The sequence below is a fragment of the Archocentrus centrarchus genome, chromosome 7, assembly GCF_007364275.1.
Source record: "Archocentrus centrarchus isolate MPI-CPG fArcCen1 chromosome 7, fArcCen1, whole genome shotgun sequence".
Classification (NCBI taxonomy): Eukaryota; Metazoa; Chordata; class Actinopteri; order Cichliformes; family Cichlidae; genus Archocentrus; species Archocentrus centrarchus.
Window position 1 is genome coordinate 15342293 of NC_044352.1, and position 13875 is coordinate 15356167.

The 13875-nt window shown below is 39.7% G+C and overlaps 1 protein-coding gene across 3 annotated transcripts in view; it reads left to right on the top strand.

Annotated features, from left to right (window-relative positions):
• Positions 1-4371: 4371 nt before the first annotated feature.
• The window catches only part of LOC115783130 (dedicator of cytokinesis protein 3-like), a 57482-nt gene continuing 47978 nt past the window's right edge, over positions 4372-13875 (top strand). For all 3 annotated transcript variants that reach the window (XM_030733796.1, XM_030733798.1, XM_030733797.1), the window contains exons 1-2: positions 4372-4408; positions 13229-13312. In XM_030733796.1, coding sequence (XP_030589656.1) covers positions 4372-4408; positions 13229-13312 — 121 coding nt within the window. The remainder of the gene's footprint in view (positions 4409-13228; positions 13313-13875) is intronic.

The following is a 13875-nucleotide window of genomic DNA, read 5'->3' on the forward strand; positions in this document are numbered from 1 at the left end:
CATTAGGATGGATCAAATAAGTATTCTAAAATGTGTGTGTGCCTACAGAGGCACGTGTGTTTCCATGTGTGCAAGGCAGATAAGTTGTGCTGGGGATCATAAAGTGCATGATTTTGAGAAGGGCAAAGACATACAAATGTGTGTGTTGGTGTGAAAGTAGATGATGGATGAGATGGTACCACATGCTTCTTATTACCTCCTCTGCTACCTCTTATTGTGTGCTGGTTTGGGGAGTGTTGAAACAGATAGCAGCTCTTACTGCATAAGTCAGTCCATGTTTTCAGTGGACCAGTGGCTTGTTCTCACAGTGCTGCTGCATCTGAAGGAGCAAAATTTTGCAACCTAATTATAAAAATATGTGTAAGGCATTTCTCAAATTTTGTATTATCTAAAACATCCTTTGTGCCTCGTGCATTAGTGTCTCTTGAACACATTTTTGAAGATTATGCTGAGTTTTTTCCTTCAATTTTTATTAGCTGGGATGCATATTTGGCTTATAAAAAAAACGCCCCACACTCCTGCAGCTTTATGTATGTGATTGGAACACCGCCCACAGTGTTCCACTTGAAGTAATAGACAGATGGGAGTCAGTCACAGCATCGCTATGATGGAGAGAAATTACCCTGCTGAATGCTGCCCTCCCTCCCACACTACATCAAACTCACTGGACGCTCAATATTCACAAAATCACTCTATTTTTCTAGTCATGACTGCCTTGTCTATAGGACAGGACAGCTTAATGCACTGAAATGACCGCATGTGGTTTGAGCAGTGGCTGAGATGCTGTATGACAGATTTTACGACTCGGTACTGCACATTCATCTGATTTCAAACATCAGCTCTCTGGTAGCGTATTATTTTCCCACACATATGAGAACATTTCAATCAATGTCTGGCTGCTTGGTAGAGGAAAAGAAAATATTTCAAGACAAACCATTAACAGTGTTCTGAGATAAATGCATTTACAAGCATTAGACTGTGTTTCTTGATTTTGTTCAGGTTTAAAATCTTCCTTTCATTCATTCTGAAATAATTATCAGGTCAGCCATCATCATTGTTGATGTGCTTTATAGCCCCCACACAAACTCTACGGCCTTGAGGTTTCACGCAAAACTGATGCTCATAGAGTTGCTCATTACCCCACACACCATTTTAATAGCAGTGACTCATTCTGTGACACACAGTGTTTCAGCTAAATTCACTGCATCATATATATGTCCCTAAAATCCAAATTAATGAGCTTACAGTCAAACTGTTTGCTCTGAAAGCTGTTTGAATCTACACAGCTGAGTGTTAATCACATTCATTTTTCTTAGAGTTATAGTTTTAGCAGCTTGAAGGCAAATTATTTCTTATGTGGTGGATATATATATATATATATATATATATATATATATATATATATATATACACTCCTGATCAAAATCTTAAGACCAGTTAAAAAATTGCAAGAATTTGCATTTTGCACTATTGGATCTTAAGAAGGTTCTAAGTAGAGCTTCACAATGCTAAAAGAAGTAATCAGCACGAGAGACAAAAACTTTTAAACAGGGAATTTATTGAAAACTGCATTTACACTCAAACATGATTTTTTCAGCTGATCAAAAGTTTAAGACCATAGCTCGAAACTCGAAAACCCCCTCAAAACAGAAATCAAAGTGTCAAAAAAAGGACTCAGTAATGAGTAGCTCCACCATTCTTGCTGATCACTTCAAACAATCATTTAGGCATGCTTGATGCCAGTGTTTCCAGGAGGCTAGTGGGAACGTTGCTCCAAGTGTTGAAGATGGCTTCATGAAGGGCATCCACTGTCTGGAACTGATGTCCATTTGTGTAAACTTCCCTTGCCATCCATCCCCAAATGTTCTCAATCAGATTTATATCAAGGGAACATGCAGGATGGTCCAAAAGAGTTATGTTATTCTCCTGGAAGAAGTCCTTTGTCAGGCGGGCATTGTGAACTGCAGCAATGTCCTGTTGAAAAACCCAGTCATTACCACACAGACGAGGGCCCTCACTCATGAGGGATGCCCGCTGCAACATCTCCAACTTTCTTCCACCTTTTAATGTCCCATGTTTGGTGCACCCTTGCAAAGTCCAAATGGGCAATTTTGTGGTGTTGAAGAAGACGTGGCCTTTGAAGACGTTTTTTGTTTCTGAAGCCCTTCCATCACAGATGCCGTCTGATGGTTATTGGGCTGCAGTCAGCACCAGTAATGGCCTTAATTTGGGTAGAGGATCGTCGCGTATCTTGACAGACAGCCAATCGGATCCTGTGGCTCAGCGCTGGTGAAATTTTTTTGGGTCTACCACTTGACTTTTTCGTTCCATAACCCTCAGGATCATTTAAAAAATGCAAAATGACTGTCTTACTGCGTCCAACCTCAGCAGCGATCGCACATTGTGAGAGGCCTTGCTTATGCAGCTCAACAATCCTACCACATTCAAAGTCAGTGAGCTTTTTTGCTTTTGCCATCAGGAGGTCTTGACAGTGTAAAGACCTGACAGAAAATGACATGGAATCCACATTTTTGCACAGCTTTTGGCTTTTAAAGTCTGTGGTCAATAAATTCCCTGCTCAAAAGTTTTTGTCTCTTGTGCCGATTTCTTCTTTTAGCATTGTGAAGCTCTACTTAGAACCTTCTTAAGATCCAATAGTGCAAAATGCAAATTCTTGCAATTTTTTAACTGGTCTTAAGATTTTGATCAGGGGTGTATATACACAGACACACACATATATACATATACAAACACACACACACACACATATATATATATATATATATATATATATATATATATATATATATATATATATATATATATATATATATATATATATATATATATATATATATATATATATATATATATATATATATATATATATATATATGCACATATACATACATAAAGCACATACATAAAGCTATATATAAATATATATATTTTTGTTTCAATGTGACTTTATTACGCCAGGAAGATATTAATGAATAGTTAACGACTACTAGTTTGTTCCCAGCAGGTTGGCAGTTTTGAACCATCATTTAAACATTCAACTGTGAAAGTGAAATGTAATTGAACACTTACACTGCAAATATTCAATTCCAGGGACTTATTTCAACCATTTATATATATGAACTGGAAGGTGAAAAAGAGTGCCCCTAAAGTGAACCTCAAGTGTGTAGTCAAGCCCAACATTCAACAAGTCTCTACTAATTTCCAGTGGTCTACCGTTTGCTGGTTAACAAATAATGACAAGAAAAATTTCAGAAAGTGAAAGGCATCCATAAACCAGACAGAGGTGTTGAGATGAAGGTCTGTTGGGAAATCCAGCTTACAAAACCCATCAGTCAATTTCAAAGGAGCAAAGTTGCATCTCTTCTTTGTGGGAGCATGACTGCACTATGACAAAGCATCGCGGGTAGTGGGCCCGTTTCTTTGAAATGACTCAACCAGGAGGTACTTCCCCACATGGTCAGGCCTGATGTGTAACACCGGGAGCTTTTCTTTATGGCCGGCAGCTCCCCTAAAGTAAAACATTCAATCACACACACACACACACACACAAAAAGGCAGACTGCCAGCCAGCCAGCATGAGCATCCTAGCAGGAGAAAATGCAGTTTGTGTTTTTGATGGATGAAAGTGCCATGCAGAGAGAGAGCGAGAGTGAGAGAGACAGAGAGAGAGAGAAAGAAAGGGAGAGAGAGGGCGCATATATTTGCAAATGCTTGACACATCAGTGTTGACAAAACAAGTCATGTGACGACCGCGAAGATGGCGCAGCTTAGGGTATATTGCAGTTTTCTCAGTATTTTCTTGCACCAACTCGGCAGTTTGGACCGGTGATCAAATATCGCGACCTATTACCTACTAATTACCGAGCGATCCCGCGCGTTCACGCTGGACAGCCCTTTGTGGATGAGACAGACTTGAGCGGATGAAACACGAGGAAAGAAGAGAAGCACAGAGAAATTAAATAAATAAGCTTCGAGGAAAATGAATCTCTCCGTTCCACTTGAAATGCGGCTGCAATAAAAAAAAAAAAATCTTTTGTGGAGAACAGAATCCCGCTCACCGCGTGCGCGTGCGTACATTCGCGCGTGTGCGCGTTACATTAGGTGGACACCGAGACTGCATCAGACTAGAGACAAACGCCGGGACATAATAGAGCTGAGATATCGAGGCTTTCAGGGTCCTTCTTCCCCCCTTGCACACACAAACGTCAGGACACTGATTCCGGTCGAGACATGTAGTCGCATGTATGAGCAGCCAGGATAATTTGTAGCCTTCAGCTTTCATTTTTAGCAGCATCATCTCACGATATCGACATAATGTGGCTTGCTCTTCCGAGGGGAAAATAACCAAATATGTGGATACCTACTGAAGAGGAGAAGATCGGAGTTGGTAAGTCAACAGTACCTTTTATTGCTAATTAACGACGTTTGGTTTCTAGTTTTTTTTAACTTGACTTTATTTATACAGCCTTGCGATGTCAGTTTTTTATTTTATTTATTTATTTTTTTGCAAGCGAAAACACCCAATTTTCTTCTTCGAAATCCCGCATTGGCTTTGCAACCTAATTATTTTTTTCTGTTATGAAGCCCATTACACCAAATGAAAAACACATACACTTATAATGGCTGATATACATGGACACTGCATAGAAGGGGAAATTGCGTGGGATGATACAGCCTACAACCAACCACCTTAAAGATGCCATCAAGGTCTATACACAGCTGCATGTGGTGCGTTAAATGCGTTCCTACTCTTTAGTTTGAGGGTTTTATTAAAAAAACAAAAAATGCGTCAATGTAGCGTTTTAGCCTTTTCTCCTTCTGAGCGTGTGTAATGTGGGGTGGGGGGGTGGGGGACGCAATTCGTATTGAAACCACGAGGGGGCATCGTGACTGCGTTCCTCCAACAGGTGCAGGCTGGAGTGAAGCTGAAGTCTACCTGTAGACAAAAAAAAAAAAAAAACTGACATGCTGCCGCATCGACAAGGACTGCAAAGTACCACTCTTTTTATTTGTTCTCTCTCGCTCTCGCTCTCTCTCTTTGTGTGTGTGTGTGTGTGTGTGTGTGGTGTGTGTGTGTGTGTGTGTGTGTGTGTACTTTGACCTCGAGATTCCAAGTGTCTTAATGCGAGGGCAGCGTTCTGGGCTCGTAACATTTCATGAAAAAAGTACATAGTTTAATTACCAAGGGAGGAAAAAGATGCCGTCATAAGATACCGCAAGGTGTTTATAAATGGACTGTTGAGTCCCGCAGTGGAAGCGTCTATAGCGAGATTACACTATAGAGGGTTTCATTAGGGGAATGAGTCATGTCCAGATGCTCTGCTGGTTCTTATACTAGCAAGGCTACTCGTGCTGACTCGGACATGAACCCCCCCCGCGCGCGCCACACACACACACACACACACACACACACACACACACACACACACACACACACACACACACACACACACACACACACACACACACGCCCACACATATACACTTTCTTTGGAGGCATGGTCATGATGCTTTCAGGCGGAAAGCCCCAATGGCAGCCCCCCATAACGTCGCTACTTCCAGCGGCTGCACTGAAAACAGATTGCATTTAATCGCTCCTATGTTCTTCCAGCCTTTCGTCCATTGCAGAATCACTGCAGTACTTTTCCAAGCACAATCGTGTGTGTGTGTGTGTGTGTGTGTGTGTGTGTGTGTGTGTGTGTGTGTGTGTGTGTGTGTGTGTGTGTGTTGGTGGTAGTGGTGGGGTGTTACAGGCGGAGGAGAGGGTAGTTTTGTGTTAGGAGAAGCAACAGTTCGGCGCACCCTCCGTCAGTGCGGAGTGACCTGGTGCTGTCCGTGGTGCTGAAATCTGGAGATGACGCTGTCCACAGTTCTTAAATGCGGGGAAGCAGAGCCGCTCTGTACCTACTCAGTACACACTGTACCTTGTAAAGGCTGAACAAATCACTCCGGTTGCTATCCCCCTTTGCCTCAGATAACATGTTGGCTCGTGAGGTTCAATATTTACCGGCATCATTGCAGATGAAGCCCACAATGCTGAACTGTTCCGATAAATGGCAATACAGCCCCAAAGCGTGCTATCAGTTCTTCTCTTGCCTCATCTATGTCATTAGTGGCACCATTTTGCATTTTCCCCCTATCTTCTTCTCTTATTATGTCATTGACTGTAAATTCTCTCATATTACCCATATTACAATGTAGATATGAAACTGTGTGAGCTGTAGTCTGTCATCAGCCAACCAGGGCTTTCTTTTTCTGTTGCGTTATCTTAACAGGCTCCATCTAAAAAGAAGCAGCTGAAGACCACCTCATAAAACGTTAATAGCTTTCTTTGAATCCCGGCCTATGCATTGTTTGTGTTGATGCCATAAATTTTAGGTTCTATATCTGTTGGTGTTCTTCACTCTTACGTTATAATCACTAGTGTGGAATATTCTAATACACTGTTAATCCAATAATTACTTGCCTTGTTTTTCAGATAGTAATTAGGTTGCAGTTTGTCAAAAGAAGCTAAAATATAACTCATTATGCCATTAAAATATGAGACAGTTTTGAGGTTGGGAATTATAAATATTTAACATAATAACAGAATATTTAAATTATTACTGTTAATTCACTATCCTAAAATTAGTCTTCTTGAAATGTTTTCTTCCAGCAAGCTGAAATCTTTTCTTTTTCTTGTGTGCAGATGAGTCACTGATGGATTTTTCTCATATAGGCCGCAATATTTCTTTACACTTTCATTGGAAAGCACTCTGACTGCTAGTCAGTACCTGCCCACAAGAGACAGAAATGAATCAGATGCCTTCATCTGTGGTTAAATGGACGTGGCTCAGACACAAACGACCACAGCACCAAATAATCAAGCAGTCTAGGCCATCATCTGAAATAGACAACTCTAGGATCAAATGTTTTCATGACAGAACAAAAGATAGAGCTAATGTTCAGCTGACAGTGGGATTACAGAGATTTGCCCTAAGTAGCATTTCTCCAGTTTCATCCATGGTTTTAACCCTGTTTGCAGAGGAAAGCTTTCCGAGCATCATTTCAGCAAGTGTTTCTTGGTTTTATTACGGCCTCCAGATCAGCTTGTTCATTAGTACCTTTTGTTTCTTGTCCCTATACTAACTTCCACAGTAGTGCAATAAAAATAGATATTATTAATTGTGTGACAGTCATGTACACAGATGTTTAAAAGTTACACACACTCCTGCAGTTGGGTGGCATGACTAGATTTCTGGGACACTAATTTGGAAGCAGATATAGTGAAATGCTCCTCTGCCTCTGTGGCAGAAATTGCTTGGTTGGCAAGACTTCAGTGCAGTAATGTGTCTCAGCAAGTGAGTGTGCATTCAAGTCGTGCTGAACTCCATGACTCAGTGGGCGAAGCCCAAAGACCATTGTGTAATTTTTAACTTACCAGAGATCTGGGACAGGACTGTTCAATCCAGGAAAGCAGGACCTTCATAGTGTGCATACTCACTTTGTATTACTGGAATGGTTAAAGGATGCACTCACTAAGCATTTCAGCTTCAGTTGTACTAGTTATGGCTCACTGGAACTAAAAGGAAAAAGGAAACCATGCAAATAAGTTCATCCTTTTGCTGTGGGTTAGAGGGGCGCAGTGTCCTCTTTGATAAAACAATTCTCAGTACAGTGGTGCCATTAGCATTCAGCTGTTGGAAAATACAGCAGACAATTTATAATCCATAATAGTGTTTACTGTTGTACTGGCAGATTTTTGATGGCATTACCACCTTCTCTGCAGAATATTTCTCCCCTGTGGGCCATTGTACAGTTAGGTGCTGTATTTGTTTATCACTAATTCTAAAGCAAGGGCATATGGCTCTATTTAAAACTTCACTGTATTACATATAACGATGAAACATTTTTCAGGACATGACAGGAACAGTCAGTGTTTACACTGGAAGCAATACAAGCATCTCCTTCATCTGTTGTACAAAGGGAAAATTGATTTTATTTCAGAGCTATAGAATAGACATGTCTCAGGAGTAGCAGGAAAGTGAAGGCTAGACAAGGAAAACAGGTCAAAGATGAGACTTAAACAAACATGCAATAGACTGATGTTCCATAAGAGTATGGAGTAAAATATTTTTTTTGCTGTCATCTCAGCTAGTAATATCACTGAGAGCAGTACAGTTTATCACATTTTTAACACAAACAGACAAACAAACAACAGCATTGAGGAAAGTAATACATTCCACACACATCCATATTCCTGGAAACAATGTGCACAATTGCACACAATAAAAATCTTTTCATCAGTTCAAAAAGCACAAAAACTCTTCTGATTGACTTGCTGCAAGATCCAAATCTTACACATATTTAAACCCCCCTTGTTTGTTTTTCAGGATATGTTTTTCTGTCTAGTGAAAGGTTTGACATCATTTGTGGATTTTGGTTTATGATGTTTTTTCTCTAAAAAACAATGTGATTTGATGTTAGCTATTTAAAAACTATGGGGTCCATTAATGTTTAAAATTTTTTTATTATAAATCAGCTCTTCTACAAACCAAGTAGAAATGGATTTGGGTTTTGGTGGGATTTATTCTGACCTTTTCCCAAAATGTTTTAACCTTCATCCGCTTTCCGATTCAGTGGAAAATTGTTCTTTTAGCCTCTGTACACATACCCAGTATATTATTACAATGAATTATTACAATATCTAACTCGGCAAGAGTTACATATGTTTGCATTAAACCACTTAATCCTGTTAACCTGGGTTTATACCTCTTAATTACTATTGCTCTTTGCTAATCTTATGCAAATGTGATACATGACAAAAAACATGACATGGGCACAATGTTTGTGGTGCTATAATTCTCTCGTTTAACACTGTGGAGATGTGGAGGTTTTAGAGGCCGGGGTTCTCAATTGCCACATTTGTCTGCAATTGTTGCTTGAAAGGCCTTTTTACGCTGCATCACTACAGGATTCAGCCAACAGGGATTTTGGTGTTCACTCATACAGTTGGCTTACTATTTCAGAAATCACACTGAGTCTGTTCCCACATTCTCTGGTTATATTAGCCTTTTTCCTACACACCATTGGTGGCAGTACTGCTGGTGAGAAGCAGTGAGTTAGAAAGTAAAGGCCCAACTGAGGAAAAGTGTGACGGATTCTCACGATTCTCACGATGGCTGCATACGTGATTCATATTTTGCAATTGAGCTCCATTTTATCTCCAATTTGAGTCTGCTTTCCCTGTGTGATTCTCTATAGTAGGTGACCAGCATGATGTGGTCACCTTGCTGCTTTAACATTGGAATATTTTGCATGAAATAACCCAAGGATAGTACCTCTTTTGTCACACATGAGGTGTTTGTGTTGGAGTCTAGGTGCTGTCATAGAAACTCATCTGCAGCTTGTCTTCTTTCTCTGTGGCAGCACAGAAAACTGGCTTCTTAAAAGCTTTGCCACTTTGAGTTTATGTTTTCCCTGTTGATGCAATACAGTAAGCATCTATTCTTACTAACGGGTCTGCATGGTTATCTTTCTACCTTAGATTGAGTTTATCATTTCAGAAAATTGCTGTATTTACAGTTTCTGAAAGAATGATAAAACCATGAGCTCATTTTTCATTGATTTGCTGCTGATTATAAATAATTTATGAAATGTTTTGTTTTTTGTTTTTATTTTTGCACTTTCACTCAGCTTTACATGCAACTGAAAATCACAACCAAATTTTTAAAGAAGGCAAAGTCATCATGTTCTCTTGAGGTTGGGAAACACCATACGGTGCTGTGAAAAGGTATTTGCCCAATTCCTGATTTTGTTTTCTTTTTTTTTTTTTTTTTTTGAATATTTGTCTCACTTACTTGTTTCTTATAATTAAAGTAATTTTAATATTAGACAAAGATAACCCAAGTAAATACAAGATGCAGTTTTTATATGATGATTTCATTTATTAAGGGGAAAAAGTTATCCCAAACTACCTGGCCCTATGTGGAAAAAATAATTGCTCCCTTAACCTAATAACTGGTTGTGCCACCCTCGGCAGCAAGAACTGCAATCAAGCATTTGTGATAACTGACAATGAGTCTTTCACATCACTGTGGAGGAATTTTGGCACACTCTTCTTTGCAGAATTGTTTTAATTCAGCCACAATTGAAGGTTTTTCAAGTATGAATTGCCTGTTTAAGGTCAGGCCAAAGCACCTCAATCTGATTTAAGCCCAGACTTTGACGAGGCCACGCCAAAACCTTTATTTATTTGTCATTTTATTATTACTGTTTTTTCTGAGCCATTCAGAGGTGGACTTGCTAGTGTGTTTCCGATCATTGTCCTGTGTGTCACACTACCACCATGTTTGACTGTTGGTATGATGTTTTTCTATGAAATGCTGTGTTTGTTTTATGCCAGATTTAGCGGGACTTAAACTTTCTAAAGAGTTCAGCTTTTGTCTCACCAGTCCAAAGAATATTTCCCCAAAAGTCTTGGGGATCATCAAATCTTTTTTGGCAAATGTGAGACAAGTCTTTGTGTTCTTTTTGGTCAGCAGTGAGTTCACCTTGGAACTCTCTCTCCCATTTTTGCTCTTTCTTATTGTTGAATCATGAACTCTGATTGAGAGAAGTGAGGCCTGCAGTTCTTTAGATGTTGTTCTGGGTTCTTTTGTGGATGAGTCGTTGATGTGCTCTTGGAGTAACTTTGGTAGGCCGGCCACTCCTGGGAAGGTTCACCACTCTTCCAAGTTTTTTTTCATTTATGGATGGTGGCTGTCACTGTGGTTTGTGGACTCCCACAGCCTGAGAAGTGACTTTGTACCCCTTTCCAGACTGAAAGATGACTTTGTTTCTCAGCTGTTTCTTTAGATCAAGGCATGATATGTTGCTTTATGAGCTCTTTCTGCCTGCTTTGTCAAACAGACTATTTAAGCAATTTCTTGATTCAGCAGGTCTGGCAGTAAACAGGCCTGAGTGTGACTGAACTCAGATTTCCAAAAAATTGTGGTTATTCACAGTTAATTCATGATTTAACAAAGGTGTGTGTGTGGGGGTGGGGGGGTGGGGGGGGGGTGGGGTGGGGGGGTTTACACAGGGCCAGGTAGGTTTGGATAACTTTTCTCCCTTAATAAATGAATTCATCATTTAAAAACCGCATTTTGCATTTACTCGGGATATCTTTGTCTAATATTAAAATTTGTTTGATGATCTGAAACATTTAAGTGTGAGAAAAATATGTAAATAAAGAAATCAGGAAGGGGCCAAACACTTTTTCACAGCCCTTTGTCACTCTGTGATGTGTTATTGGGCGATATAAGTTCTGACAAGCTAGTGCCCAAGACTGAGCGGGCTCCATAGTGTCTGAATGGTAGTGTCTTTCCATTTATTTTTCACTTTTATTTCATGCTGTAATTTTTTTGAAATACACTCTGGCATTTGACCAATTTTACTAAGTGAGACCAGCCAAAAGATGAAAAAATAGCTTTTTTTCTTTACAGATAAAAGCCCAGTGGAGGAGTGGAAGAAGTATATGACTGACTTTAAGAAGCTGGCAAGCATCCCAATCCCAACTTTCAAAAACATGTTTTATTAGTTGATAGATAAATTAAGCCAAGGTACGTACAGAAGAATTGACATGTATTTGTGTCATACATGGAACAATGTAAGTTAGCAGACAGCAGGACTCTCCTGCTGTGCTCAATCCCCATAATTCCTTCCAGTGATTTACTGGTTACACAATAGCAGCCCTCAGATGCTGTGTGGATCATGAATTCAACTAAATAGAGGGACAGTCTGGACTGATATACTGTTGTTGAGTAGAAAATGTTTTCCTTTGCCAACATTTTCTACTCCCTGTCCCGTCATTCCTTCCAACATCCTACGTTCAACATGTCGAAGTCTGAAGCTGAATTTTGTTGGTTATGTTTTGCAGATATGCTAATGCTCTGCAGCTCTTAGGCACAATGAAACGAGTGTGTTTCTGCGTGTTTACACAGCTTGGAGGTTTTGTGAGGGAGGACTTTGAAAATATGAGCCTGCGTTGTGTGCCCAGCTCTCTAAAACATGACAATCTCATCTTGTTCTGACGTGGCCTCTGCTGAAGAGTTTTCAAATGATGTGAGTGCAGGTTTTGCAATTCAAATGAAATTGAGTCCATTAAAGAATAGGACTCTGAAATAGGAAATACTTAGCCCTGGCTGGAGGCAGAGTGAAAAAGGTGACAAGGATGCTCTTTGAGTTTGCCCATCTCTCTTCCTAATACATCTAGTGCAATGCAACATCCATAAGCTTGCCATTTTAAAATGCCCTAATCCTGCAGCAGTTACAGTGAAGAAAGCCCTCCAGTTTGTGATGATCTGTTGCCATAGTTACCCGAGCACAGGAACTGAGCACTCGCTATCCTCGTACAGGCAACGGAGCCGAGCTCAAGCCCCTCCTTCCTTTACTCCCCCTCACTGGGTCCCCTGGCTAGTTCATTAGCATAATGATTCACGCCAAACTCTCCTTGAAGGGCCACCATTTGTAGGTTTTTAAAATCATCAGTGGAGTGCTGTCATTATTAAACAAGTTTGTCTTTACTGGGGCTTGTATACTGTTTGTTTCGTGGCTCGTGTTGCCGAGCTGCAGTGCTGCAGAGATAAAAACCAGCTCCAGAGGTGATGCAGTTTTTAAGGCCTTAACTGTGGCGTCTGTTCCCCAAAGAATAATCATGTCATCAGTGTTTGAGTCAGTGGCTGTGACTGTGGCTGGTGGTGCAAAAGCAGGTGGCATTCAAGATTTATGCTAATAACAACTTGTGATAAATCACCATTTAGCTATAGTATTTAACAGTTTGTGTGGGGTCTATTTAGGGAGATAGTTCAATTAACTTAACATTAGGAAAAAAAATCAGGTCGTTCATGAATTAATTGCTTATTAAAATGACTACCTACTTCGGGGTGGGAGCTTGTTTACAGTTCGCTAGGCAGTGCATCCTGTGTGACACTGTGTTTAGATGTTTGCATTAAACAGCTTATTAAAAGGATGCAGTAACTACCCCGATACAACCTCAAAACTCATGCTGAGTGAAGATATGACAGTGAAGAGGGATGCTCCCTGCTCAATCAGAGGCCACAAAGATGAAAGCAAGCATATAGCTTAATTGGTGATGTGGCTTTTGTTGACAAACAGAATTTAGATAAAAAGTGGTGCATGGGTAAATGTTTTTTTCATCGTTTGCTTAATTTTTTTTTCTGCACAGTGATCTGCAACTTCCGGTCAGCAATATGTCAGGCGTTGGTCCTGGAGATTGGGGAAACTGTACAGATTCTGGAAAAGAGTGAAGGTAAAATCAGTCTGATCTCTTTTAAGATTAGATTAAGATAGTGTTTATTTGTCACATGCACAGTTATACACAGTACAATGCACAGTGAAATGTATTTTGTACCTGCAACCATATATACACACACATATAAATAAGAAGAATAAAAATAAAAACAAGTAATTCACACTATACACTATACTCTATATACTATACACTATGCACAGTTTTACATGGAATTATAGAATATTATAATATTTACAAAGTGCAATAATAGTCCAGTTAGGGCTCAGAGTTGAGCAGACAGATGGCTTGTGGGTAAAAACACTTCTTCAACCTCTTATGGCAAAAGTCATTTTCACCCAGGGCTGTTTTAGGTAGTTCAACTGTATCAGGTATGCGTTATAGTGTTAAAATACTTACTATTTAAATGTCACTACTTTTTTACCAAATTAAATAAAAGTTTCTATGTAAGTTTATTCCTGTCTGTCAAACCTATATTTCACTGTACAAATTCACCATTTAACAATGCATTTCAAAGAAGCTTCTTACTAACAGTTATGTATGCTGGTACTAATTATGTGGAA